The following is a 27974-nucleotide window of genomic DNA, read 5'->3' as shown; positions in this document are numbered from 1 at the left end:
TAAGTTTTATAGGCTCGAAAAATTCACTTTCGATTTTTTGCTACTCTATATTCTGGTCTGTCCGTAAAACAATTACTCTCCGTTTTGAATTAAAAAATATGAACTTTTGATATTCGGATGGTCTGTTAAAATTGCATTCGAAATGAAAACTATTGAAATATATATTTTCGGGTAAATACGAATTCAAAGAAGGAATTTTTGATTAAACGCGCAATCTGCTGAATAGTCGATCGGGAATAAGAATTTCGAATTACTTATTTTTCTTCAAACTGATATAACAACTTTAAAAATTTCGAAATATCGACCGTTCTACAATTCAGTTACTCGACATATTGAACACCCGAAACGCGGATGCCCTGCGAGGATATTTCTCAACGAAGGCAGCGGGATTTAATTGATTCGTAGAATACGAGTTTTCGGGGCTCGCAAACTCTTGCGAATAAAATTATTAAGTAGCAGAGAATCGAGATTACGGGTGCCAGAGATTGGAGTGACGACGAAAAAGGAGCTCGAGGTGGGAGCGATCTCGACATCGATTTAACATCACTGCGGAGCGTGTCAACGGTTTGGAAAGATTAAATCTTCTCAAAGTGCATCGGACTCGCTCGTCGATCGAAAAAAAGCTCTCTCGCGCTGGGAAAAATAGAAATAATAATGGCTCCGAGTGGGCGGATGAGGAACGCTGAAAATTTCTAACCTCCAGCCGTACGTGTTACGATCGTGGGATGCGTTACGCGGAACGCTTGTACACACGCGGTGTGATGGTACACCTCGGGTGAACCGATATTAATAATCGATTCATGACGCTCAAGTTTGCAACGTTGGAGTCCAACGAAATTATCCAAAAAAGTTTCCAATTATTTTAGTCATTCTCCAACTTCTTTCTCTGCCGAATTGGATAAACTTCCGAAAAGCGGAAACCGAATTTTGAGCTGAAATTTTGCATACTGCTTCTTTATAACAATATAAGACTTCCCCTAAAAGGATTTTTGGCGACTAGCAATATTTATTGAGAAATTGAATTTTTAAGTTGCTATTTTAGCCCGAGCAAGTATATCTATATATCGCTTATCTCGCTCGGCCGGTATCCTCACTTCGCTATTTCGATAGTGCCTAGGCTACATGGATGGCAAACGTTGCGCTCCTTGGCTGGGCTACTCCGGGGATTTTTTCCTTAAAATTCCGTCTCCCCGGCGCTTTTTTTTTTTTTTATTTTTTAAATTTGAACAAAGAAAAAAGAAAATTCTTGAAAAGTAAATGGGTGGGTCTCCCCGGCGCTTCGCGCCGGGGAGACGGAATTTTAAGGAAAAAATCCCCGGAGTAGCCCAGCCAAGGAGCGCAACGTTTGCCATCCATGTAGCCTAGGCACTATATAGCGAAGTGAGGATACCGACCGAGCGAGATAAGCGATATAGATATACTTGCTGGGCTAAAATAGCAACTTAAAAATTCAATTTCTCAATAAATATTGCTAGTCGCCAAAAATCCTTTTAGGGGAAGTCTTATATTGTTATAATGAAGCAGTATGCAAAATTTCAGCTCAAAATTCGGTTTCCGCTTTTCGGAAGTACAGCCTTTTTTTCGATTCTAAATTTTCAAAACGCTTTCAGACCAAGTTTAAATGTCTTGAGATGTAAAAATATTAAAAACGCTAGTTTTGCAAAATCATCAACTGATAAATGCAAATTTCCACGCTGACACATTTTCACTGATATTTTTTAAAAAATTATCTGCGTTTTTTCATCGATCATAAGCAATCATAAAATATTTCTAATAATAAATTATTAAGGAGGGTGGCTACGTTCGTGAAATTGATAAGAAATTGATCAAATTTGGTGATAATGTTCTTCAACATCAAGTCCGAAGACACAATTTTTTTCAAAATTTTCTTCTGCTTAGTTATCGAGTAATTACGCATTAAAGCAGATTTCTTATGCCCGGAATGTATACCTATATATATGGAAACGCTATGCTTATACACGTGAACTTTAGTGATCAATTACTCGATAACTGTACAGAAGAAAAATCTTAAAAAATTTGTATTGTCAAATTTAACTCAAAGAATAAGTTGACCAAATTTTATTAAATTCTTATCATTTTGAAATTTTTAATGTATTTTACATGGTTTAGCATGGCAACATTGTATCGTCCTTAGCCACCCTCCTTAAATATTATCTTGTATAAATTTATACGAATACACTTTAAATTGCCCTAAGATTTATTCAATACAGAAAACCTTTACGACGCTGAAGTTTGCAACGTTGGAGTTCGACGAAATGAAGAAAAAAACATTTGTAATTCACCAATTATTTTTTATTTCACGAAATATCGGTGCAGCTTGAAAAACTACGAATTTCAAATTTGGCAGGTAACAAGATTGGAGAATTAGTGGAATAATTAGGAGTTTTTTTAGATTATTTCGTTGGACTCCAACGTTGCAAAATTCAGCGTTATAAACTTTTCTTATATATTTTATTTCGACGATTAATAAATAGTTATTTGACCATAGAGTCGCGCGACTCTTATACCTTAAGGAGGGTGGCTACGTTCGTCAAATTGATAAGAAATTGACGACGCCGAAGTTTCCAACGTTGGAGTCCAACGAAATGAATGAAAATAAAATGATTTATCCATCAGTTTTTTATTTCACGAATCATAATTGTGTAGATTGAAAAAATACAAAGTACAAATTCGACTGGAAATAAATTGGAGAGTTACTGGAATTATTGGACAGTTTTTTAGATCATTTCGTTGGACTTCAACGTTGGAAACTTCAGCATCGTAAGAAATTGATCAAATTTGGTGATAATGTTCTTCAACATCAAGTGCGAAGACACAATTTTTTTCAAAATTTTCTTCTGCTTAGTTATCGAGTAATTACGCATTCAAGCAGATTTCTTATGCCCGGAATGTATACCTATATATATGGAAACGCTATGCTTATACACGTGAACTTTAGTGATCAATTACTCGATAACTGTGTAGAAGAAGAATCTTAAAAAATTTGTATTGTCAAATTTAACTCTAAAGAATATGTTCACCAAATTTTATTAAATTCTTATCATTTTGAAATTTTTAATGTATTTAACATGGTTTAGCATGGCAACATTGTATCGTCTCTAGCCACCCTCCTTAACGCGATCTTTCAGTTGTTCAGTCGATAAAAATCCTGCTGCACGTTTTATTCCGAGTAGGTTGATATTTGAAAGAAAATATATGAGTTACACGATATTCTCATTTTATCAGAGAACAAGATGTAACTTTTATTTTTCTCAAAAAATCAACGATGTCCGAGTAAAATGTGCAACCATTTTGCAGCTATCTCTCGCGCACTCACTCAACTGATAGATCACCTTAATTGGGCGTTGTAAACTCCAGCGTCGTCGCTTCCGTAATCTTCAGTTCGGAAGAGAATTCGGAGTCGAAAAATTCAGTCGCGTTTATCGATTTGGCTCCTGATTAATGTTTTTATCAAAATCACGTTCAACGCGCGTTCAGCGAAGATAGAGCAAAAGTTCGAGGGAACGCTTGACAGAGATCAAAATTTCGTACAAAAAACTTCCTGGACACAAACGTCATATTTCCGGTATTTTAGTTCTATGATAGCAGATCGAAGAATACTGCGTTTTTGTTAAAAATTCTTGAAAACTTGGCTTTTCAATCCGCCCTCATTGTTCGATTATTGAGGATAGAAAAATTACGACGCAAGATTTTTTGTATAAATTTTATGCTCTAAAATTGGTTATACGATTTTTTGCATCGGGAGAGAAACCGTCGAGAAAAATGATTAGATTTCGCGTCTGAGTATCGAGACGCTCTCTACACCGCACGGATATGAAACGTGTACGCACGGGGATTAGTCAGATTCAATAAAAATCGTTGAAGCATGGAGGGTCAAAGTTGTCGCTGTCAGAGTCGCGATTAGGCTTCGCTCGAACTCGCGTATTCCGTCAGGAGAAAGATAAAATTCGTGTTAAAAAAGCTGCCAACGTTTCTGTAGAGAAAACCCGAAGCCGCATGATCATTTGGAGAATTTATGGGGAAAAGAATGAAAATAAAAATCGAGTAAATAAAACAACTTTCTGCGTATCGAAGCGTGATGAATTTTCAGCATTCACGCAACGCGATAATAACGCGACGTTCGCGCCGCACATCCTGTGACTCGTTTTGCTCGTAGAGTGGAACTGAAAGAAAAATACACACGGGGCGCCTGCGAACGTTTGTTGTTGCAAAGAAACACGAATCCCGGATTCGAGGTGATGTTGGAAGTACTTCGAAGTACTCGGTCGTTAAGAAAATTCTGAACAAAAATAATAACATCAGCATAACTGTCTGAAGCCGTAAAAGGAAGTTGGGCCTTTTTCGTTTTACCATTTTTTCATTCGACTACAAAATGAATATGCAGAGGTTGTGAGGGGAAAGAAGAGAAGCCACAACTCCGCAGCGAACTGTTTGCGCACAAACGGTAATAATTATAACTCGAGTGGGGATCGTCAGGGACTTCCGGTCGTGGATAAAAGAAAGGCTCGTGTTAAAAGTCACCAAGTTTATTTTATCACGGAGATTCGATTTGAGAATCGTTTTTTTTCGCCATTCGCCTTGAGGGCGGGGCCGAGAACGCGGCATGCATTTCAGTCGAGTGTCACCTTGGATTTGAAAATTCGTCGTTTTTCGTTGACCGCTTATATTTTGTGGGAGAGGACGAATACGAGGTACACGATTCTCCCTTTGTTCGTTTACGATGCATTCTCGGAGCTTCGTGGGCTTACCGCTCGCGTCCTGCACGTAAATATGCTTATATATAACTAATACGCGCTCACCCAAAGTCCCTTCTCCCCACTACTCTTGCCACCTGTCCCGGAAACCGAGCTCTTATCTCCCCCTCGCTCTGTCCACTCTTACAAGAGTCACACCGCGAGAACACAAAAATCGGAGGGGTTGCTTTGCTCGCTCATCCGCTCTGCCACGTAATCCACCTGATTCGAGCATTTTTTTACAATTTAAGGTATAACTGGATGGATAGCTCGACCAAAAATTATATCTGATTGGAATTTCCGTGCTTCGTGATGCAATATAAATCTGAAAAAATTCAACATTTGAAAAGCTATGAACAACAATTATCAATAATAATAATATTGCCCAAAAGTTAATAAAAAATTGTTTAAACAATTAATTATTCAATAATTTAGCGATGACCTATTGTTTTTTTTTACGAATCAAATGTGCGTATTTTTCCGAATGCTCGTGAATTTTTTCAGAATTTTCGTGGATTTTTGAAATTTCTTGAAAAAAATTTGAAAAAAATTTTTAAAAATTTGAATTTCGGATATGTTTTAGAAGACATATTTACCATCAGTTTTGAAAAGTCGCAAGGTTACTGCATCAAAAATTTACAAATAGAGCGACTTGAAAAATTTAAAAGGGAATTTCAAAAATCCACGAAAATTCTGAAAAAAATCATGAGCATTCAGAAAAATGCGCACATTCGATTCGTAAAAAAAAACAAGGGTTTACTGTAAAATTGTTAAAAAATTATTTATTTAAACAATTTATTAATAATTTTTGGGCAATATTATTGTTGATAATTGTAGTTCATAACTTTCCAAATGTTGCTGAATTTTTTCAGATTTTTATTGCATTACGAGGTACGGAAATTCCGATCACTCTCCATACATTTTCGTTTGAAAATTTTCGAATTCGGTTGAGAAAGTGCCCTAACGGTGCTATTTTGTACTACGCCAGAGAACCGAGGCAAATATTTGAGGTTAGTTCTCGCAATTCACACGATAGTGGGGTCGATATCGGTCAATTTTCAGTATAAATTCATTCGACTAAATAATTTGACACTCCCGGTGCTTAAACTCGTAAAAAGTTGATTCAGATTAATTGGTTCGCGAATAATTTCGAGACGCCGGAAACGCTCTGTTCCGCAAGCCGTGACTCTCGAGACAGACGTTTCCAATTCTTTTTCCCACCATCTCAGTCGTAATTATCCAAACCCGTGTCTATTTCAGTGTCACCAGAGAAAATATTTCCTCCCGGTTGCTACTATTTTCGGAATGCATTTCCCACGAGCTTGTGTCAGAATAAATTGGTAGGTAAGTCACGTAGGAAAGAATTTCTTCGAAAAGTTTCTTACGCTAGTCTCACTCGCCTCGCGATGTAGTGCTAATTTTTCAATCGTTTTTTCTCTCGTTTTACGAGGTTCTGCCGATCAAACGGATTGAACTGAGGTCGCGTTCTTCAGCATTGAAATAAATTTTCAACGATTTATTGTGAAATCTGATTTACTCGATTCCGATAAGCCGCTCTTTTATTGCTAGACTTCCGTTCTCAGGATGCAATTCACACCGCGAGAACGCCCGTTAGAAAATTTCTAACGATTGTCCATTCAATGTTGGAAACTATGTTAAAATATTATAAAATGCGATTAAATTTAAGACTCTAATTGTTTTGGTATAGGATGCAACTCACCTTTCGAAGCTTGTCCAACTCCCCGATATCCGGAGTGCTTGGGGGCGCCTGAAAATCCAAAAATTCAATCGGTTTTTTATCGTTTCTCTATAATTATTATTTAATTTAATTTTTAATAAATAAATAAATTTAATTTTTATAATTTCTCTATAATTATTCGCGTTTTCCACGATACTGCTTCGAGTCTAAATTCAATGGATTCCGGCAAAATACAATTTTGTCTCGGTTGTTATCAAGAGAAGCCTCTTTATTAACCAATTGGCGATTGAAAAATTGTTGAAAAAAAGAACAGATGAAAACTCATTTAAAAAGCTTTTTGTTTCTGCGATAAAGAATGTCGATGTTGAAATAGAAAAAATTAATGTTCCGGTAGTGAGGAGCTGAGAAGAATGATTTGAAGTTTCTCACCTCATTGAAAGCCTGCCATGTGGAAGATTGTGGTCCATTAGAGCCGTCGCGGGGCTCGGGTGTCCCAAAATTCATAAGTGAGAAAAAATGATTGTTTTTACTGTCGGAAAAGAGATTGTTCTCGGATTCCTCATCGTTAGTTCCGTTATCCGCAAACTCGAGGTCCAGAGACTTTGCGTCACGGCAGTTGGTCACGAAGGATCGAGCGAACGAACTCTTGAAATAATGCCCGGGCGATACTTGGCTCCCGAGGGCAAATTCGACTTTGGGACCGTTCTCATTCATATTTACGAAAGAAAAACTAATTGTGGGAGAAGAAACACTGAACGGGTAAAAACGTTTTCAACTTCTGTTTTTCGAAGATATCGGGACACACTAAATGGTCGGGGATGCACTTTGGAACATTATTCAAAATTTGGATTATCCCAAAGAGCCCCCTCGCGATGTATAAACACAAACAATTGCACTCACGTTTTTTATCGAATTAAAACTCACATTTTTATGGTTTGGGTTCGGAAACTACCATTTTCAACGTGTAACAATGAAAAATACTCGCTTCAATGATTTTTATATTTGTCTTTATACGATTTCTCTCGTTTTGTTATGAAATAATTGTTACGCAGCGCGAAATTTATTCGTTTTCCTTCAACGGCAACGACACTGATGTGAACTCTACGACAGCACGCGTCAGACTGAAGTCTTTGGGCCCAAACGACGGATACGTGCAGGCAGCAGTATAGTTTCGAGAGTGGTGGCTCCGCCGCTCCGCGTAGCAGCCGGATAGCCACTTTATGAGGGGCAAGAGAGAAAGAGAGGAGAAACAGAAAGAGAAAAGGAAAAATATTTTCATCCACCAATCCCATTGCAAGTTTAAGTATTTCAAGGGTTGCTCAACGGTCGAGTCCTTCAGTCAGGTATATTATGAACAACTTGAAATTGCTCGGATTTCAAACAATTCGCTTGCCTCCTCCCCCTCCCCCCCCCTCGCTCCATCAATTCAACGACTTCGGCTCAGACCTTTTGCACGTGTTCGTGAAATAAGTATGATTTCATTATTGCAAATTCGATCAGTTAAGAGCATTTTTAATTGTATGAAAATATATTTTTCACTCATTCGCAAAATAAATGCACGATTTTCTTTAGTGTTTTTCTGCATTTCGTTTTTTTTTTTTTTATTTTGAATTGATTAATCTAAAGTTGCGTTTTCGAATAAACTTGAAAAATTGATCAATATACGATGCTGAAGTTTGCAACGTTGGAGTTGAACGAAATGAACGAAAAAAAGATTTATAATTCATTATTTTTTTATTTCACGAATTATTGATGTGGCTTGAAAAATAATGAATTGGAAATTCGGCAGGGAACAAAATTAGAGATTTACTGGAACTATTTGAGAGTTTTTTTAGATCATTTCGTTGGACTCCAACGTCGGAAACTTCAGTGTCATTATCAATATTTAAATTCATTAATAGACATTAAAATAAAAATGCTGTGAAATAATTTCCGTTGGGTTTGGAACGTCGAGCGAAAAGTTACGCGCAAATTGGTGATTTTCATTGGCAGGAAAGGTTAATAAGGCGTCCGGCGCTAATGCGACTTGGCAAACCGTCATAATCGCGTATGTCAAATGAAGCGGAATAGAGTCCTACCTGGAATTCTTATATTTGTTTTTTCTCTCACTATGGCTCTCCCCTCAGTCTTTCCTTTCCTACGAGGCTTTTGTTCCTCTATTATTGTCATTCAAGCCCTCTTGGCACCATAATAATACCCGAAGAGTTGTCGATTTGTACAAGTAATTTAGGAATTTTCGTGGGTTTCTAGGGGACCCCCCGAATACTTTATATTGTTTCGAGCAAAATTTTCCAGCGGGGTCAGTGTGCAAGTCGGATTTAATCCATCAACGATGCTCCAGTCTTTTATATTCAGCCTCGGAAAACCGTCGTGAAAATTTACCTGGTAGTATTCTCATATACACTTCCCATCAAAAGTTTCATCGTTCGTATCCATTCTTTACAATAATACGTGAAATTTCAGAGTTTCAAAACTTGTTTCCCCACTTGATTTTTGACAAAAAATCGAAATTTCATCGAATTTTTCACCGTTTCTTCTAAAAATGCAAATTCCAGAAGTTCTTTTTTCGAGATTCTCTCTGAATTGGCGACCACGTTGCTTGATATCCGGTGGGCGAGGTTAATTGAAATTTGGCATTGCCAGTAGGTCATTTACCAGCAATTGGTACAAGAATTAATTTATTTTCTCCAAAAAATTTTACCTACTCTGAGGTTTCATGACTTTGCAGTGAGATTTTTGAGGGGGGGAAAACGAGAACGAAAAGCTCAACGAATTCGAAATAATTTCATAATAACTGGCTCCGGATTTTTGGAGGTGCGACGATAAATGAATTGCTTGGATTTGCCTGCGCATCGAGACGTTGAAGGATTTCTGAATGATTGGCAAAAGAATGCCGCAGCTCCGTCGCCTTTCGTCCAGCAATAAAACGTTTTCTTTTCAAACTTTCGAGCAGAAGTGTACCGATTTTTGTTGACATATACGTTGTATAAGTAAATTCGGTCGGAGGATTAAACGTTGCGGATTTATACTACACCGGGGAGTTTGCTTCCCTACAATAGAATGCCATTTGGATTCGTCGCGTCGAGAGAAAGCATTTTATTCGAACGAAGCGGAGCTCATCGAATATTTCTTCGTTTTTATTTCTCCACAAAATTATCCGACATTGAGGGAGCGTTGTTCCCCGGTAGAAAACAAATACGCCTATGAAATACGCGAATATTTGCGAGGCGCAGAACGAAAACAAAATCACTAACTATTATTTAAGGCACTGATGAATTTTAAACTGTTGAGAGACTAAGAAAATAAATAACTTATGTGAAAGTCTGAAACGAGTCTTTCGAAAGGTCTTCCCCCCTCGTTCTTTCTCCTTTCCTTTTTCCTCCTCATTCTCTTTCATGATTTAGTGACGGGTGTGACGACGGGTGAACGAAAATCCGACAAAACCTTAGGCGAGTTGTGATTGACGGAGATCGGAGGTAATTTGGGCGGTTCTCCATAAGCCTCGAGTCTCTCAATGCGTCTCATGATCGACGCCTTCCTCGAATTGTTCCTCGGCGTTGAAGAAACCTCGATTGAGCCACCAATCGAATCGCGCGATTTGGAACCAGGTGTCGTCGAGTTGCACGGCCCTCCGACGCGACAAGGTGTCCCATTTCCCGGTACCCTTAACGGCGTTTTCTTCGCTATTTCCTCCTCTATCAGTCTCCCACTGTTCGTGGCGTACGCTACTGGATCCTGCGATAAAAGAATCTCTTTAAAATATGAGAAAGAAAATAAAACAAATGCGCGTGCACTTCAATTCTCGGTTATTAACGAGCCAGAGGTTACTATTGTTTTCGCGGCCACGTTTTTTTCGCACAATGTACTCTCTACGCTCATTCTCTACGCAATTAGCGAAGATTGTATGCGAATGGGAGAAAAAACGGGTTTTTCCATACGTTTGTGTGGGTTTTAGCTATATTTATACTGTTTGTAAATTAAATATTATATTCAAATAATGCTAATAGGACATGCACCTTGAAGGAATATAAAACATTGCTTCTTCACTATAATTCAATACGACAACAACTCTTGGGAGCTGAACAATTCCAACGTTTTGAGTTAAAATTTCGTTTGTTCAACTATTTTCAAATTTATTCCGCTCTGTGGGTTTCTCAGTTGAAATTTTATCGTATGCCATTCTCTTTGTTACGAAAAAAAAAAACAAAGAACGTCGTTACGGAATACGGGAAAGATTTTGCGTTGAAGAAAAGACTGACGTCGTTTTCGATTCCTTCGTAGGATTGATTTTCGAAAAAAAGTACTTTACGAGTGAATAAACAAACGAACCTTTATCGTCTCGCGTAAACTGTCGAAAGGTTTAGTAAGATGTTTTTGGCGTGGATTTTTAGTGAAAATTGACCTTTCGGTGCAGAAAGCCGTGGGTATACTTCTCGATGTGTTCCGTCGCCATTCGAGATTGCTGCAAGCTATCGGTGTACCGACTGTGAGGATTTTCGAATAACCGTGAGCCGAGATACCTTGCCAAAATAATACGGAGAGAAAATCGGATGTATCGTCGTTCGCTGGTCTCGGACAAGCCAGATTCACCGTCTCAAAGTTCTTCATACCCTGCAACGCGTTACCAAAAACCTTATTATCCTTATTAAATAGTTAATTTCTTTTATAGTTCTGATAATTTTTCCAGTTATTTTTTTCGTATGAAAAAAAAATCGAGTTTGAGGATTATCATCGATGTTATCAAAGTTCTCGCGCGAGCGTTATTGTCAATTGTGAATCTCGTGTAAACAATAATTTATCCGACATTTTAAACGCTTTTCTTTTTATATAATGAAACGTTTAATGCGTTCGTGTTGAAAATTTGCAAATTTCGGGTTAGAGTACATATTTTCATTTGAATGGAAATCCTTAAGCCCACGGTTGTCGCAGGTAGTCGTATTTACTCCCGAGGACAGTTCCGCACTTGAAGGATTAAAACCTCTCGTTTCTATTGTCTCGTATAGCTCTTATGGTCAAATGAACGACACTTAAATCGCTCAACAACATCGAAAATTTTTGAAACGCTCAAGGAAACGAGCGGTTCGTGCTCATCAGGAAAAAAACTGCAATTTTTATTTTTCGTTTCTCCGACAAAACGTACGTGTGGAGCAGGTCCGATGGACGAGACAATTCCAACGGTATCGAATTCTCCATACACGGGATTGAATCCTGCTTCTCCGACGTCCATCAACGAAGTGTAGATTCGTTCCGGATATTTGATACTCCGCGATGTTTCGCGATGGAAAACTGTGTTTCTGCCAGCTGTAATCTGCAGTTCGTTGCATCTGAAAAGAATAGGAGAAAAATGACTTTACATTCGTTAAATGGATTCTCATCGGCTGAATCGCTCGATAAGATAAGAGAACACGTCAGCGTTTGAATCATCGCGATATATAAATGACGCGTAACTCGAGCTTGAATAAATATTTGACAGTTTGACGAATGTCCCTTTTGTAATAGAACAAATCGATTATCACTGTTTTCATTTATTTTTTATTTCTTCAACTTCCTCCTTTCTCTCTCACCTTTGGCCAGAGGCGAAACAATTGTAGATCACGATCGACGATCCTTCCTCAAACACCTGATCGGTTTCTCTGTCGCTCGACCAAATTGTCATCATCGCGCTCGTTTCGTCTTCGGCTATTCGAACTTTTAATACTGGAGTTACGTCCCTCGGCGGTGGAAGACTTTCCTTCAATTTCTCTGCTATTTTTCGTCTTATTTTCTCTTCTTGGTTTGTACTTTCCATGCTAAACTGAAATTCTCTGCTTACGCTATCGCAGATTTCTTCCATTTTTGATTGGCAGCGCGCCTCGTGAACGCGAGCAGCTTCTTCATCGCAACGCGCGTTCCTGAAAACTGCAACATTATTTTTTCATCAATTGATCACGATTTACTGTTTGTTCACTCGCTCATATGAAATTGAGGTTTCTTTCTGTTTTATATTCTCACCAAATTGACCGTCCGCCAATTTTTCTCGATACAAAACCGGATACGATCGAGATACCGCGACAACCAATTTGCAGACGACACCACCATTCGATTTCACAGATCTCAAGCTCAGTGGCATTGGCCCCCGATTGGCACGATAAAAATCCATCTTTGTATCCCATCTCGCCCGCCTTGTGGAATTCGTGTGGATTTTTAATGTAACGCAATCTGGAATCTGTCGATGAAAGAGTACACTTTGAAGCGTTACAAAAATAGATTTATCGAAAAAATGCTTAACCAAAATGACAAACCATTGAAGATATGGAAATTGTAAAACCAGATTTCTCATCGATACGTACTAAACCATATTGTGAATATTTTTTTTTTTCGCAACAATGAAAATGATAATGTTGTCGATGAATGAAAATATATGAATTCACCTCAAGGACGGAACATCCTTGATCGAGGTTCATCGCTGTGGCACCAAAAGTAATGAGTTTCGTGCCTTCCTTAACTTTCCCAGATTTGATACAGTTTATCATGGCGATATCGGTGGAAGCGGGAATCGAGTACCAGCCGTCGGTCAAGGTCATTTTATAACTCGCAGAGCCAAGATTACTCGGTGACGAATTCGTTGGTCCTTTCAGAGGAGTTTTATTGTCCTGAATGGAAGAAAAGTATGGTGAAAATTTTGAAATTTTTCGTATAGCGTATTCCGGATGTTCGGAGATAATCTAGTCTGTTCATTAGACCTCAAGATTTACGCTTGCTACGCATAGAACCAATCGACCTGTGGCGTCTTCGCTTTTTTCCAAAATTCTTCTCAACGGTGGCCACTGTGTCCTATAAATCTCACGGTCATAGCGATATTTCAGCTCCAACATGACTCGATTCGGCGTCAACATCCTGCAAAGTTTTTCATACGATTAGGACCCGAAATGCAGATATGAAAATTTCGTTTACCATATGAATACCTGGGCAAACATTTGTGACCAAATTTAACTCTATCCATCGATGCCAGCTTCCAAACGATCAAGCCATAATGATTTTTCACCCAGCCTGCGGGCACCAATTTGGGATCGACTCCTGGACTGGCGAAAAAAGCTCTTTCGAATTCTCTGGCACCAGCACAGTTTCTCTCATCGAGAATCAGAAACGCACCGTCACCAACTTTGATTCCTTCAACCTCGACTTTCTCATTATTTCCTCTATTATATGCAAAAACAGAATAATAACATAGAAAAGAAAAAAAAACGATAAGATCGACGAAAATCTGAAAAAGAATGATCATTTTAAAACTGAATTCAAATATTATCATTTTTATAGGTTTTTCTTTGTTTTTTTGCTACAAGAACTTACCCATAAAAATCAGCGCAACAAAAACTGTAGGAAGCGGCTGAACTGGCAGTGATGGAAAAGATTTCTGAATCGAGAGCACTTCCGGATTGTTCTCGAGGCACGGGTGCTTGACCTTCTGTCAATTCTCGCCATGTGAATCTGGAATCTTTTTTAGATGTTCTCAATTCATAGAGAGAACCGTCGCATGCCCGTGGTTTGCTCATTCTTTTGGCTCTAATGGTCTCGTTCTGTTTCAAGGTCATTGTGGAACGAGCTTCCATCATCTTCATCATCTCCATCATGAATTTATTGATGACTTGGGCATGACTGTGATCCTGGGAGAATTGTGACGCAAAGTTGAGATCGTCCGGGATAGATTCTCCGTGGGGGACGACGTTTTCTTCCTCTTCGGTACTCAAATTCGTTTTTGGGATTCCTGGAGCTGGAATGAGGATGGAATCGAAACGACTCGAGGGTTGAGTTGTTCCACACGAATTTTCAACGTTTTGAGAACAATCGTCGATTTCCATTGGAGTTTCTGCGCCCGGGGCGACACGAGATTCCGTTATCAGCATTTCCTTCGAAAGTTCCTCGTCTTCTATGAGAGCTGCGGCACTCGCGTCAATCTCTTTGGAAATAAGATCTTTTTCTGACTCGCCTTCACCGGCGATCGAAACATCGACTGGTTCTTCGTCGAAGAGTTTTCTCCCCTGAAGATCGATCGTGGCTCGTCCCTTCTTCCGTTTCCACGATGGATCTTTTCTTATCGGAGTGTCGTCATCGATCTCTTCGAACTTGCGCTTCTTTGAAGCTTCGCTTTCTTCCATCACAAAATCGTCGAATTCGAGAGACTCAATATTACATAATTCTATTGCTAAATTCTCTTCGACCGAGGGACTTTGCGCTGAACTAGTTGATGACACTCCGACCTTGGGATTATTGATTTTCGAATTCATTTGTGATAAACTCTGCATAAACTCACTCGCTACGTCTTCAAATTGGGCTTTTGCTCTTTTGAGAGCTGCTTCTGAGATTTTTATTTCACGTCCTCCTGCGGTTGAAAAACCACCATCAAGTTTATTCATTTTTTCTCTTGGACCGCCGGTTCTGACATTGTTCGGGGTTGAATCTCCTCGTGATTCTCTATCGGCCTCGTCGAACTGAGCACTTGCTTCAGGAATTCTTTCGCTTTCTACAATATTTTTACAATTTTTGGGAGTCACATTCGCATTTACTTCCTTATCGACCTCGTCGAACTGAGCTTTCGCTTTGGCAATTGCTTCTTTAGAAATTGTCATATGGTTCCCTTTAGCCGTTTTGAATCCACAGTCAATTTCATCGTCTGCTTTCTTTTTGTTGATTTTTGATGGTGTTATGATCACGGGGTCTTTGGATTCATTTTTAATTTCATTACGGCGAGCTCCTTCCACCAATAATTTACTTTTCCATATTTTTGTACTTTCTTTGTCAATCGATTCTTTTTCAAGTACATCGTCAGCTATTTCCACTCGAATTTCGTCGAACTGTGCTTGTGCCTTGGACAAAGCTTCCTTTGAAATTTTCAATTCCTTACCATGAGCTGTTTTGAAACCAAAACACACATCATTTCTTATCTCTTCCTTGGTCTCTCGACAATCTGGTTCTATCAATTTATCATCTGACTCATTTTGATTCTGCTGATCGGGCTCGATTAAATTTCCTATTAACTCGTCTTCCATCTCGTCGAACAAATCTTTTTCTTTCGAGCTCAAAGCTTTTGAAATCATATTAGTTTCATCGGAAGATTTTTTGTCACAATTTTGCACTTCTTCTCCAGGTTCAAGTTGCTCAATTTCTGTGTACATTCTTTGAGCTTGCAGGATGGCAGTTTCGGATACTGAAATTTTGCGACCACTCGCAGTAGAAAAACCACAAAGTTCTTTGGTATTTATTTTCCTCCCCTTCGCCGTTTGTTCAACTACGTCAGCCATTTTTTTGGGAGGGATGATTCGATACTCTTTTTTATTGCTGCATTTGGGAGCTTCGAGCTCCTTAAGTTCTCTGATTCGTGGACTGACCAAATATGTTTGATCGTAATCCTTTTTTTCAATCAAATTCTTTCGTTGTTCAAAACTGATGGTAGGTTCACAATTGTCGAGCAAAAAGTACATATTTTCCACTACTTCTTGACTTTTTTTTATTTCAGTAGAGGCAAATCCCCTGAAGTCCTGCCAATCGAAGTCTCCGAATTTTTCTATCCGCACCCATTGGAGATACCTCGCAGCAGTATTTTTACTGAGCTCGCTTTCGTCATTGGAAAATCCAAGAAAAGAAATTCCTTGATCGCTTTTATCTGCATCCTCCAGCTCGTCTTTGGCATCCTCGAACATGTCTTCCTCATTGTCCTCGTCGAAAGACAAATGAGTAATAGACTGACGATTCTCCGCAGGATTTTCTTTCTTGGGATTGAAGCGATTTTGAAAATCTTGGAACGACACGAGACCCAAACGTGTCTCATTCTGATTCTGTCTTTTCAGAGATTTTTGGGTATTGCATACTGTGTCTAAACTTCTCAAACTTTGTGAAAACTCTTCCATAGAAATTTGTTCATCTTGTAAACGAGATTGAGATCCAACCTCTGATTTGTTTCGTTGCCGTTGTTTTATTTCCTTGACTCTATTTACCAAACTTCTCTCATTAAATTCATCCTCCAACTCGCTTTCTTCATAAGAATCCATTCCTCTACTTATTGACACACCAGGAAGGGTCGGAAATTCTTGGGAATGTCCTACATTTTTGGTTTCAGAGTCTGCTAAATTATTCACTGATTTTCGGGGAATTCTCAAACTAGTGCTTGTTCGTATCCTTTTGTTTTTTGATTCGATTGACATGTTTTTTTCATCCTCTTCGCGCGTTGCGCGCTTCCTATCAGCCATCTGGATAAAAAATTGGTTTCAAAACTTTTTTCAGATTAAGGATGAGAAAGCCTGGAAATACGATTTTTCGTCAAGAAATTACTATTTTGGTAAATAAAAATTTACTGTGTTAAACAATGTTTTCGTGAATTTTTTAACATGTACAATCTACTACCATTCTATTTTCTTACAGTAAAATTCTGTTCAGATGGTTAAACTCGAAGATTCCGATTTCTTTAGAGGAATTGATTATACCTGAACATCGGTTATTTCCTGATTTGCTGTGCACAGTTGTAACGAATTTATAAATTCTTCATTAAATTGTTCTAAAAACACATAAAATTCTACATTCTCCAAATGACGATCAACGACTGAAATTGAAAAATGTAACGACATGCACACGGATCAAAATAAATATAAGAGTAAACATGTATTCATTTTCGGAGTGAGACATTTCGCCGCGGCTTGAAAAAATAAATGTTACGATGATATAACAGAGCTGCTTCACTTACCGTTTGAGATCGACAAGGTGGAGCGCTGCGAACAAACAATCAAAACAATGGCGGGCGCAAGAAACAATTTTCGCACTTATGCATCTTTTATATATTCATATATACAGTTTCAATGGATTATCGACTCGATTATACAATCAAGATGTGTTATTGTATAATAATAACACATCTTATAACATTTATTATATTAACATAATAATAGTATCGTACGTATCGTAGTTGGTATATTTTCTCGAGAGACTATCACCAAGTGTGCCCGAGTTTTGTACGACACTGCATGTCTATGTCGAATTCCGTAACCTTGAGAGGCTTGAAACTTTTGTCAAGTTTGACCGAGCTATATATACGAGACCCAAAATAAATGAATACCAATAAGATTTAAATTGCAGAAAACGATCAAGAATTGACGTTTTAGAGCTTTTAGTTCAATTGATTGATAACGGGGATATAAATAAGAATTAGTCTTCGTTTTTTATAATAATATAATCGAAGTGTTCGAACTAAATCAAATTTTCCATTTCAATAATTCTAAGGTCTAAACTCCGTATATTATATAAACTTTAATTAATTTTCAATCACACGTTCAACAAAACGGCTATATACACAATCGATGTCGAGTCTCCATTTTTTTTCAATTCGTATTTCACCGCTATTATTCTAAACTTTTTTTCGGTACACACGCACTGAATTTTTTGGCTGCGAGCGCTGCGAGTGAACCCATGAAGTAAGTGTTGTGTTTCGCAATCATGCAAAGCATATGACCGATACGACATATACGCATCACACACTTCAGAGTCAGCATTCGTGATAAAATTCATTGTGTGAGGAGGAAAAAGAATAACAGTATAGGACAGCTGTTTGTACGTATAATCATACAGTGTCAGCATATACAGACTCGTCTCGTATTATGATATCCGAAAGAGTTTTTTTTTAGTACAGTTTGTGTTATATCGTGACGGTTCACCGGGACATTCCAGTCTGCGGAAGTGAAGCCTGAGCGAATGAAAAAAGATAGAAGAACAGAGAAAAGAGAGAGAGAGAGAGAGAGAGAGAGAGAGAGAATAACAGAGGTAGCGAAAGAAAGGGAGGAGAAAGAGAAAGAGACAGACTGAGTGTGAAGCGCGCCGCGCACGTCCACGTATTGTACACACATTTGTAAACAGATATATAGCGACAGCGCTTCGGGCGTAGCACGTACAGTCTCAATTCTCAATCTCTTTAGATCGACAGTTGCCGACGAGATATCAGTGCGGAAGGTTCTTTTAGGAAATTATCATCGATTTATCTGCTTGAGAGTCACCTGACTATTGTAAGTAAAATGAAAAATATTCGATGAAAAATATCTCAAGTTTGTGTAAACACTGCGTTTACATTCTGCAAAATTGACAATCGCCCTACGAAAAAAGCAAAGTGTCCCTCGGAAGTGTTTCTCCCAGTCAACATATCCGTGTGTCGTCACAAAAGCAGGGACACAGTATCGGAAAAAATAACGCACATGCGTAGGTTCGGCAACCCCTGTTTTATTCCGTAGTTTTTTTCAAATTTTCACATCGCAGATTGATGCGCTAGAACTCGAGTTTCTTGTGTTTGTACACAGACAAGTCGATCTCCAAGTACAAGGACGTCAAGTGTCTAGACCGAGGGTTTTACCCTCGTTAATATTAATTAACAACTTCTATACTCGGTCTCGTAATTTCTAGTGCAATTCATCCCGTCATACCTCGTTCAATCGATCTCGAATTGAAAATCCTCGCGCAATAAAACGGCCAAATTTCGTAATATTGTTTTCTACACACGTTATGAATGTTGAGCGCGAAAAAAGCTTGCCAAGTGTTACCCAATGTTCTGTCACTTCGCTCTCATCCTTTTGAGATCCCGCGGATATTTTTAGCTGCAGTGCATTTCCCATCGGAACTAATCTCGATTTTTTCACCATTTTTTTCAATAAATGTGATATCGGGTATCTGATTACGGTGGAGTTTTTTTCATCGACAGGGGGAACAATAAAAGGTTAACACAATTTCCGCGATCTGTCGAACAGCCGCGTCGAGTGGTATTTCGATAACAGAAATAACTTCGATTTCCAGTACACGGAGACGAAAAACGCTCTGGAGAAGAACAAAAATACTTCGGTTGAATGAAAATGGCAATGAGAACCTCTTCCACACCGGCGAATTTGACCTTGCCAAAACTCGACGGGATTCCCCTTCCGTTTCTCCTTCGCCAACTCGGCTTTGAACCTCGAGTTGCTTTCTAAGAAAAAAGCATCAACCAATGCCGAATAACGCGAACGTTATTATTCTGGGCTTGAATTTAATATCGCTTCGCCCGTACATCTCGTTCGAAAAACTCGAGACTCGATTATTCTCTTATCTGCGTATTACATTGTTTACAAATGTGTTTTATACTTCGATTGCTCTCGTAACTCGTCAGACGAAAAACGTCATGCGCTTTTTTCCTGCGCACAACACACGCTCTTACAATCGGTAATGAGGAAAGTATAAATCGGGCTTTGGGGACGTGAAAGTTGAAAAGTGTACCGAAGAAGAATAAAAATCGAGTGTCCCGATAATACTTTAACGCGGATTTTCGAAGCTCGTTATCACGATTGCTTCATTTTTCGAATGGGATCCAAGATCAAAAATTCACCGAAGATAAAAAGTTTTAAAAATATTTATGTAAAGTTTGAAAAATAAATTTCTTTTTGAAGCTTTCCCAAAAATTTTTCTGAGGTCCGAGGAATTTGATTGACAGTTTTTACCGATAAATCGTGCGACGAGAAGCATCGCAGGGATTGATCGCGCGATCTCATTTCAAATAACTGAAATTTTGTAGGCGTCGTGCGAGACTATCGATGCATAAACATGCTCAAAATGTGAGGGCATCGAGTTATTTTAGCCCAGGAGTACGACGCGTCGCCGCAATCTCCGAACGTTCCCAAAGGAATATTTGATTTTGCTGAAAATTGTCTAACGTCAAAAGTGACGTTACGAAGTGTGTCATTTTGTTTCTCTTATCACACCGATCGATTGTGCACACACGCAAGATATACGAGCAGAATGTTTCGGTGAATTGACGTAAGATCTTTAGCACAGTTCTCTGAACGGGCGATGAGTCATTGCCATCGTATCGGGACACGTACCTAGCGTTAGTAATTATTTTCAATAATTCGCCGAACGCTGGAGATATTTTGTCGCGAAAATACCCGTGCGGTGAAACTGTCCCCGTTATCTGTGCCGAGGAAGATTATCTCATCTCTTCGTGGAATGACGCTGAAATTTCCAACGTTGGAGTCCAACGAAATGATCGAAAAAAACTCTTCAATAATTCCAGTAATTCTCCTATTTTGTTCCCTGCCAAATGTGCGATTCTTAGTTTTTCAAGCTGCACCAACGATTCGTGAAATAAAAAACTGGTGAATTAAAAACATTTTTTTCGTTCATTTCGTTGGACTCCAACGTTGGAAACTTCAGCGTCGTCGTGGAATGTATTTTTACAAGCTCGTATATAACGGCGTTAATAACCCTTAGTGTACATCTGGGGTCAGGTTGACCCCAACATTTTTTTCTCACATGAATAGCATTTACAGATGAGCATCTCATAAGTAAAACCCCCAATATTAAGAAATCGTTATCCCCTCTCTAAAAGTAGGGAGCATAGCCACTTATTGATAGTACTTCAAAATAAATACACTTTTTGGAACGGTTGCAAAGTGGACTATTCTTCCCTTAACGAGGGTGGATCGCGACAATACAATGTTGCCATGCTAAACTATGTTAAAAATATGATAAATTTTAAAATTATAAGAATTTAATAAAATTTAACAAATGTATTCTTTAAAAATGTATAAGACAATATGAAGTTTTTTAGATTTTTCTACCACATAGCTCTCGAGTAATTGAACACTAAAGTTGACGTGTATAAGCATAGAGTTTACATATACACATCTCGTGCATAAGAGCTTCGATTTAACGCTCAATTATTCGACAACCACGTGGTAAAAAAATTGTATTTGTCTACTTGATGCCAAAGAATGTTATCACCAAGTTTGATCAAATTCTGATTATTTTTATTTCGTGATCCACCCTCCTTAACGATGTATGGTACAAAAGTCTAAATAATTAGAAATTTATGAAATTTGGTGATAATGTTCTTCAACATCAAGTGCGAAGACACCATTTTTTTCAATATTTTCTTCTGCTTAGTTATCGAGTAAACACGCATTAAAAGCAAATTTCTTATGCCCGGAATGGGTTCCTATATATATGGAAACGCTATGCTTATACGCGTGAACTTTAGTGATCAATTACTGGATAACTGTGTAGAAGAAAAATCTTAAAAAATTTGTATTGTCTAATTTGGCACTAAAATATGTTCACCAAATTTTATAAAATTCTAATGATTTTGAAATTTTTTATGTTTTTAGCATGGTTTAGTATGGCAAAATTGTAAGTCTGTACTAAATATCCTTAAGGTGATCTATCACTTGCGTGGTGCTTGCGTGAGTGCGAGAGAGATAGCTGCAAAATGGTTACACGTTTTACTCGGACATCCTTGATTTTTGAGAAAAATAAAAGTTACACCTTGTTCTCTACGACGCTGAAGTTTCCAACGTTGGAGTCCAACGAAATGAACGAAAAAAACGTTTTTAATTCACCAGTTTTTTATTTCACGAATCGTTGGTGCAGCTTGAAAAACTACGAATCGCAAATTTGGCAGGGAACAAAATAGGAGAATTACTGAAATTATTGAAGAGTTTTTTTTCGATCATTTCGTTGGACTCCAACGTTGGAAACTTCAGCGTCATTTGTTCTCTAATAAAACGAGAATAGCGTGTAACTCATATTTTCTTTCAAATATCAATCTACTCGGAATAAAACGTGCAGCAGGATTACCAACTGAACAACTGATAGATCACGTTAAAGCATGGACCCTTGTTTGTAAAACTCTGTAAGGATTTTTTTAAAAACTCAAAATTTAGTTTTTTACGAGAGATTTAACCGAAAAAGTGCTTTTTACTATCAACTTTGAGCACGTTTTTGAACAATATGAAAAAAAATTTTTTTGAAAATCCGACTTTGCAGCCTTAAAAGTTGGATGAATTCACTGGAAAAAGTGACTAAACCTTTTATTCCGAAAAGCGCATAGTTACCGAGACATTCGATGTCAATCTGGGGTCAAAGCGACCCCATGTGCACGAAATGTCTCGCTGTGAAAGTGTGCACACTAAGCGTTAATTTCGATATTGAAAATGAACGATAATTGGGTCCGCGTCATCGTTGGAATGACTCGTCAACAGAGGAAGTCTTGAGGATCGGTTGAGTTTGACAACAACAAAGAAATGTACGCGCCAAGGATAAACAGGACGCCGGTGTGACGATCAATATTCCGGAGGTCGTCAGCGATCTTATTTGCACGAGACTTGGCGCCAGCAAGTGACGCGTTTTTACCAGAAGCTGGAAATTATCCCATAACCTTTATTTTATCGCTGAAATTAATCCTCCAGTGGGCGAGATTTTATTCGTGCTTTATTCAAACGGATAAATCGCCGTCGTGAAATTTTCCACTCGAACCATTCCCCCCCGTACGAGTGATTTCGAAAGAAAAGAAAACTTTTGAAAACTGTTATATTCGAGTTCACAGGAGCGGAGGTCGCGCGCCCTTTTTTTCTCCATTCTGCCGTCGCTTTGCGTTCTAGAGAGACAGTTGAAATATTCGCTGTAAAAATACGTGTCTATTAATTAAGGAAGATCTTGCGTTACTTGTGATTCAAAAAAGCAACTGAACTTTTTTGCTCTCTTGATGATAAAAAAAACGATTAAAATTTATTCTCCCAATTATTAAAATGTTGTGTAACTTATTTGTTAAGATTGATAAATTTTGAATATTATGATAGCGGTTAAAATACTTTCGTAGTAAAATCGTCAAGCAAAGTGTGACAACAGCCACCTTCTATTTACATGCGTATGCATATCTATATTTTAAACCAGCTGGCTCATGGGATTGTCGAAACTTTCGCTGTTTATGCCGTTATTACTCGTTAGCCTCAAAAAGTGTTTTTTCTTTTTCCATTCCCAAGTTATTTTCAACGTTAACAAGGGTTTTTAAGACATCATTGGTCTCTAAAAACATTCTACTTTCTTATTTTCGTTTTTGGCACTTCAAAGTTGGGAGGATCCTATTACATTAAATTCAAATAATCACACAGGGTCACAACCTGTCAAAAGAGCCAATGTATAACTCTTCAAAAAATGTGATTTTTGTTAATTGATTTCTCGATAACTAGACGGTAGATCCTCTAATAATTCCGGGAATAGACGCATGGTCTATATTTTTAGCATATTTCAAAATATCAAGTCTTAAGGAGTTTCGGTACAGAAGTCTAAATATTAAGAAATTGATCAAATTTGGTGATAATGTTCTTCAACATCAAGTGCGAAAACACAAATTTTTTCAAAATTTTCTTCTGCCTAGTTATCGAGTAATTACGCATTAAAGCAGATTTCTTATGCCCGGAATGTATACTTATATATATGGAAACGCTATACGAAGCTGAAGTTTCCAACGTTGGAGTCCAACGAAATGAACGAAAAAAACGTTTGAAATTGACCAATTTTTTATTTCACGAATCGTTGGGTGGAGCTTGAAAAACAACGAATCGCAAATTTGGCAGGAAACAAAATAGGAGAATTACTGGAATTATTGGAGAGTTTTTTCCGATCATTTCGTTGGACTCCAACGTTGGAAACTTCAGCGTCATAAACGCTATGCTTATACACGTGAACTTTAGTGATCAATTACTCGATAACTGTGTAGAAGAAAAATCTTAAAAAATTTGTATAGTCAAATTTGGCACTAATGAATATGTTGACCAAATTTTATAAAATTCTAAACTTTTTGAAATTTTTTATGTTTTTAGCATGGTTTAGCATGGCAACATTGTATCGCCTGTACCGAAACTCCTTAAAGTTGGAATTTTCGATTTCCATTAGATTCGGGTTAACTTCTTTAACCGGTTGACTGGTGAGCTTTTTTCCAGTTTTTGTGCCAAAACTGGTACGAGCCAATATGTTACCGAAAATCACGATAATTTATTTCTGAGGGTTTTCAAGGTTGCTGATTCCATTTTCATGTGATAAAGCATGAAATTTTCGCAGTGAAAAATTAACAAATTTCACCCTGAACCCTTATTTTTCACATTTTTCGGGGGTAGCGAATTTTGTTTGATTTCGATGAAAGAGTCGAGTGTGATAAAAAACTAAAAATTTTCATGTCACATAGCATGAAAATCCATCGAAAAAACGAAAAATTCACCCTCAACCTAAGATTTTCCCCATTTCCAAGGGTAGTGAGGTGAAAATTAAGTTCAAAAATCGACTCAGCGACCCAAAAAACCATTGTATACCAATTTTTGTCCAAATCGGTTGAAAATTGAAAAAGTTATTTCAATATGTGCACATATGATATAAAATCAGAATGGGCCCGACTTTTTTTGTACATATACGATCCAATACCAGTCAACCGGTTAAAAAGAAAAAGGGTTTGCCAGGAGCGTCGCGAGTGTGCTGCAAAAAAAACAATGCTCGTTAGCCCATCAAAACGTATGCATTTATAAATGCCTTAGGAACTTGAGAACCCGACTGAAGTGTCGTAACGGTGCGTAGGTGGCATATCTGACGTTTCGCTTATCAATCGTGAGGCATACTTGCATCGTATCTCAGGCCTGTGACGAACTCATTCGTTGCCCGTTCGTTGCGGAGAGCTGATTCACTCAAAGTTCAATTGGCTCAACTCTCGTGAGCCATTTATTTTCATCGATTGTTTTATTTCAGCAATATTGTTGCAAATTTTTGTTTCACTTGTTTTTTTGTGCGTTCGTGTTTTCAAAAAGTTGCGACGATTAATTCAGCCGGTTTTTTTTAGGTGTAGAATTTTGTGAGGAGCTTTTAAAACAATTGACGATGGACAAACACGGACCACCGCAGCCTGGTTTTGGACCACCACCTCCCGGTTTCGTACCACCTCCTCCGTACACCGATGGACATCAGCACCCACCGCAAGGACCGCCACCACAAATCGGGCCGAGTAGGTTCCATCTCGTTCATTTTTCATCCTCGATTTTTTTTATAAATAATAGTTTTTTATTATTTTTCCACCTTTTTTCGTAGCTTTCGAATTTTCAATGGTTTTTTTACTCTAAATGTCCTTTGACTTTCGTTTGGAAACATGGTTTTTGAAATATTTTAATCATTTTTTTGTGCGTTGTTTTTCAAATTAATCACTGAATTATAACTACAGGCGTCATTGACTTTTAATTTATGCAAATTTTGTCCCGTTTAGATGTTGTTTTCGTACAGCAACCGGCTTTCGGTCCGGACACTCAGCCAATGACTTGTCCCCATTGTCGAGCCAGCATCTCGACGAGAGTGATAAACGAGACGAGCACGAAGACTCACTTGTTTGCTCTTCTGCTCTGCCTCATAGGGTAAGTCAAAGAACGAAATATTCCAGTGGTAAACGTTTTGAGAAACGAGTTCGAGTCTTCGAACGAATTAATTGAAGTTTGTTACGTTACTTCGAGAAATACCGTTAATTGCAACATTTTTTATTCATCATGTAGTCATAAACTCAAATGAAAAAAAAAAGAGTTGGAATGATCATTGTCATAATTTCATATTACGTCGCGAAAACATTTTCTCGGGCTCTCCAACGAACAAATGAAAATTCATTGCTCAATTGTTTTAATTAGTAATTGAATATGAATCGATTCGAACGCCACGGTCGCGGTAAAGAAAATTACTTGATAATTTTTTCAACCAAAAAATGAATTCTTTATCGAGTGGAAAAATTCGAAAATTCACAGCTTCATCATCTTTCGGGTCACAACGAAAAAATTTTTTCGAAAAAAATCCAATAACTCAATAATTTAATATATTAATTGAATTAATATTCGAGTAAATTCATTGATCGAATGAGTTGGTAATTGTGAAAGAAAAGACTAATGAATAATGAATGTTTTCAGATGCTGGCCCTGCGCGCCTTGCCCTTACTGCACGGATAGCTGTTTGACTAAGAAGCATTACTGCCCAGCGTGCAACGCGTTCCTTGGACAGTACGAAAACTGAACGGGAGGAGAAAAAAATCGACTCGCTTTATATTGCAGCTGCGATCGCACTTCACTACAAAAAGAGAAAAGAAAAAAAAACGAAAAAGAAACTCAAACAAAAAGTTTGCACAGGGCCTAAACTCGTATTCGCATTTTTGGGCCAATGAGATTTGAGAATTACGCTTTCGTCGATTATTTCTTGTAATCTCCGAAAAGTACTGGTGCCTCCTGATCCCATTTTGATGAAGAGTCCTGATATTCCACAACGAGTTAAAATATGATTCACGAGTATTTTTAGTTATGGCGGAGTTTCATTTTCGAAACAAAAGATCGTTATAGCCATCAGTTTTCCAGAAATCATTGAAAAGTTTTTTTCCAAAAATCCGTCTGACCCGAGAATCCCGCGATTCAATAGTTGTCACATTTTCGTAATTGCTTTTCATTTTTATTTCTTTATTGCCTTGCTACAGCCAGTCTGTTAATGGAAAAAAATGAAAGATTTACTATAGAAATACTGAGCCAAACGCAAAAGATGAACAGCAGTAAAAAATATATATTTGTACAATAATTTTACGAAAATTCATCAGAAACCAGAGAAGGGCATTTCGCAATATTTCATCATGAGTTAACCGTTATTAACCTGCTGGTGTCTGCAGCCTTCCGGCAAACAGATACCCGGTTCTGTGATCGTCCAACGTCTTTTTTATTTCTTCATTTTTCCTCAAATTCATCGAGCGTACAATGTTATCGCGCGATAAAGCACTACATTTTTCGACGAGTAAAGTCTAATAGGCTCATGTATCATCGATAATATGATTATCGAGACAAGAAGAACGAGTTGAAAAAAAACAATAAAAGATCGACGTAAGACTTTGATAAGATCGCATTACTCTGCCACCGAATTCTCGCGTTAATTCGAAGAAGCAAAACAGTTTGTGTTTTCGCGCGCGCGTGTGTTTGTGTATATGTGTATGTGTGTGTGTGTGTGTGTGTATAAAGATCTCAATGATACAAACGCAGCATAAGAATCATCACAAATAATCAATAAGAAAAACAAAGGGACGAAAAATTCTTACAACAGCTCGTCGCACGATTTATGCAGCTGGTATTTTGAGGGTTTTCGCGTTTGTGCACTGCTGATTGATCTTACGTTTCCTTTCTATCTCGGCATTTAATATCATTTTTTAATAATGGACATATATACATAAATAAAATGATGATACAAATGAAAAATATATATCTATATTGTTTATGCATAATTGTGTCAATTAAAAATGATGCAATTTCAACTTGCAAGTGTTTTAAAAACAAAGAAAAGTATCTTGTGTGCCGCGTAGATCAAAGCCTTGTACTTATAGTGGAGGAAAACTCATAAAATGCAATGGGACAGATTGAAAGTATATTACATGTTACCAAATGTGTAAAAAGCATTTTTTAAACTTTGACAACACTTCATGTGTATTATGAGGTGTTATGAACTTCGGCGATGCTGTTTTTTGGCATATGATCTATTATCTTGAAACAAAACGAAGAAAATTTTTAAATATATCCATTTTTCTATGTGTGCATTAATTATATGAATATTTTTATGGCTTATTTTGGTGTTTATTGATTATTTGTAAACTTTCAAAATTATTCTTTTATAATAAAAAGTATCTTTAAATACATCTTTTCGCCCCAAATGATTTTTTCAAGAGGAAA

General features: G+C 37.7%; 3 protein-coding genes across 6 annotated transcripts in view; 1 reads left to right on the top strand and 2 right to left on the bottom strand.

The window, feature by feature from the left end:
- Positions 1-7740, bottom strand: part of LOC122416892 (uncharacterized) — a 33961-nt gene extending 26221 nt beyond the window's left edge. The window contains exons 1-2 of the mRNA XM_043430007.1: positions 6883-7740; positions 6475-6522 (exon numbers count right to left, since the gene is read on the bottom strand). Of these exons, the coding sequence (XP_043285942.1) occupies positions 6475-6522; positions 6883-7167 (333 nt within the window). The 5' untranslated portion in view covers positions 7168-7740. The remainder of the gene's footprint in view (positions 1-6474; positions 6523-6882) is intronic.
- A 1828-nt stretch (positions 7741-9568) lies between these two features.
- Brca2 (BRCA2, DNA repair associated) lies at positions 9569-24908 on the bottom strand. 3 transcript variants are annotated; one of them, XM_043430001.1, is made up of 10 exons: positions 24873-24908; positions 13783-16676; positions 13398-13631; positions 13176-13329; positions 12864-13085; positions 12445-12658; positions 12018-12351; positions 11594-11777; positions 10783-11064; positions 9569-10188 (listed from the first exon to the last, which is right to left on the bottom strand). In XM_043430001.1, the coding sequence occupies exons 1-10, from the start codon at positions 24876-24878 to the stop codon at positions 9847-9849; spliced, it is 4866 nt and encodes a 1621-aa protein (XP_043285936.1). In that variant the 5' UTR covers positions 24879-24908; the 3' UTR covers positions 9569-9846. The 3 variants fall into 3 exon arrangements, with proteins under 3 accessions (XP_043285936.1, XP_043285937.1, XP_043285935.1); XM_043430002.1 differs by lacking the exon at positions 24873-24908 and adding an exon at positions 17168-18160; XM_043430000.1 differs by lacking the exon at positions 24873-24908 and adding an exon at positions 16911-17105.
- Positions 18338-27940, top strand: LOC122416898 (lipopolysaccharide-induced tumor necrosis factor-alpha factor homolog). Of its 2 annotated transcripts, none has more exons than XM_043430026.1 (4): positions 18338-18476; positions 25091-25252; positions 25508-25652; positions 26190-27940. In XM_043430026.1, the coding sequence occupies exons 2-4, from the start codon at positions 25129-25131 to the stop codon at positions 26290-26292; spliced, it is 372 nt and encodes a 123-aa protein (XP_043285961.1). In that variant the 5' UTR covers positions 18338-18476; positions 25091-25128; the 3' UTR covers positions 26293-27940. The 2 variants fall into 2 exon arrangements, with proteins under 2 accessions (XP_043285961.1, XP_043285963.1); XM_043430028.1 differs by lacking the exon at positions 18338-18476 and adding an exon at positions 24759-24963.
- The last annotated feature ends 34 nt before the right edge of the window (positions 27941-27974 follow it).

The sequence above is a fragment of the Venturia canescens genome, chromosome 10 (genome assembly GCF_019457755.1).
Source record: "Venturia canescens isolate UGA chromosome 10, ASM1945775v1, whole genome shotgun sequence".
In the NCBI taxonomy this organism is placed as follows: Eukaryota; Metazoa; Arthropoda; class Insecta; order Hymenoptera; family Ichneumonidae; genus Venturia; species Venturia canescens.
The sequence above is the reverse complement of the archived record's forward strand: the minus strand, read 5'-3'. Positions and strand labels throughout refer to the sequence as shown.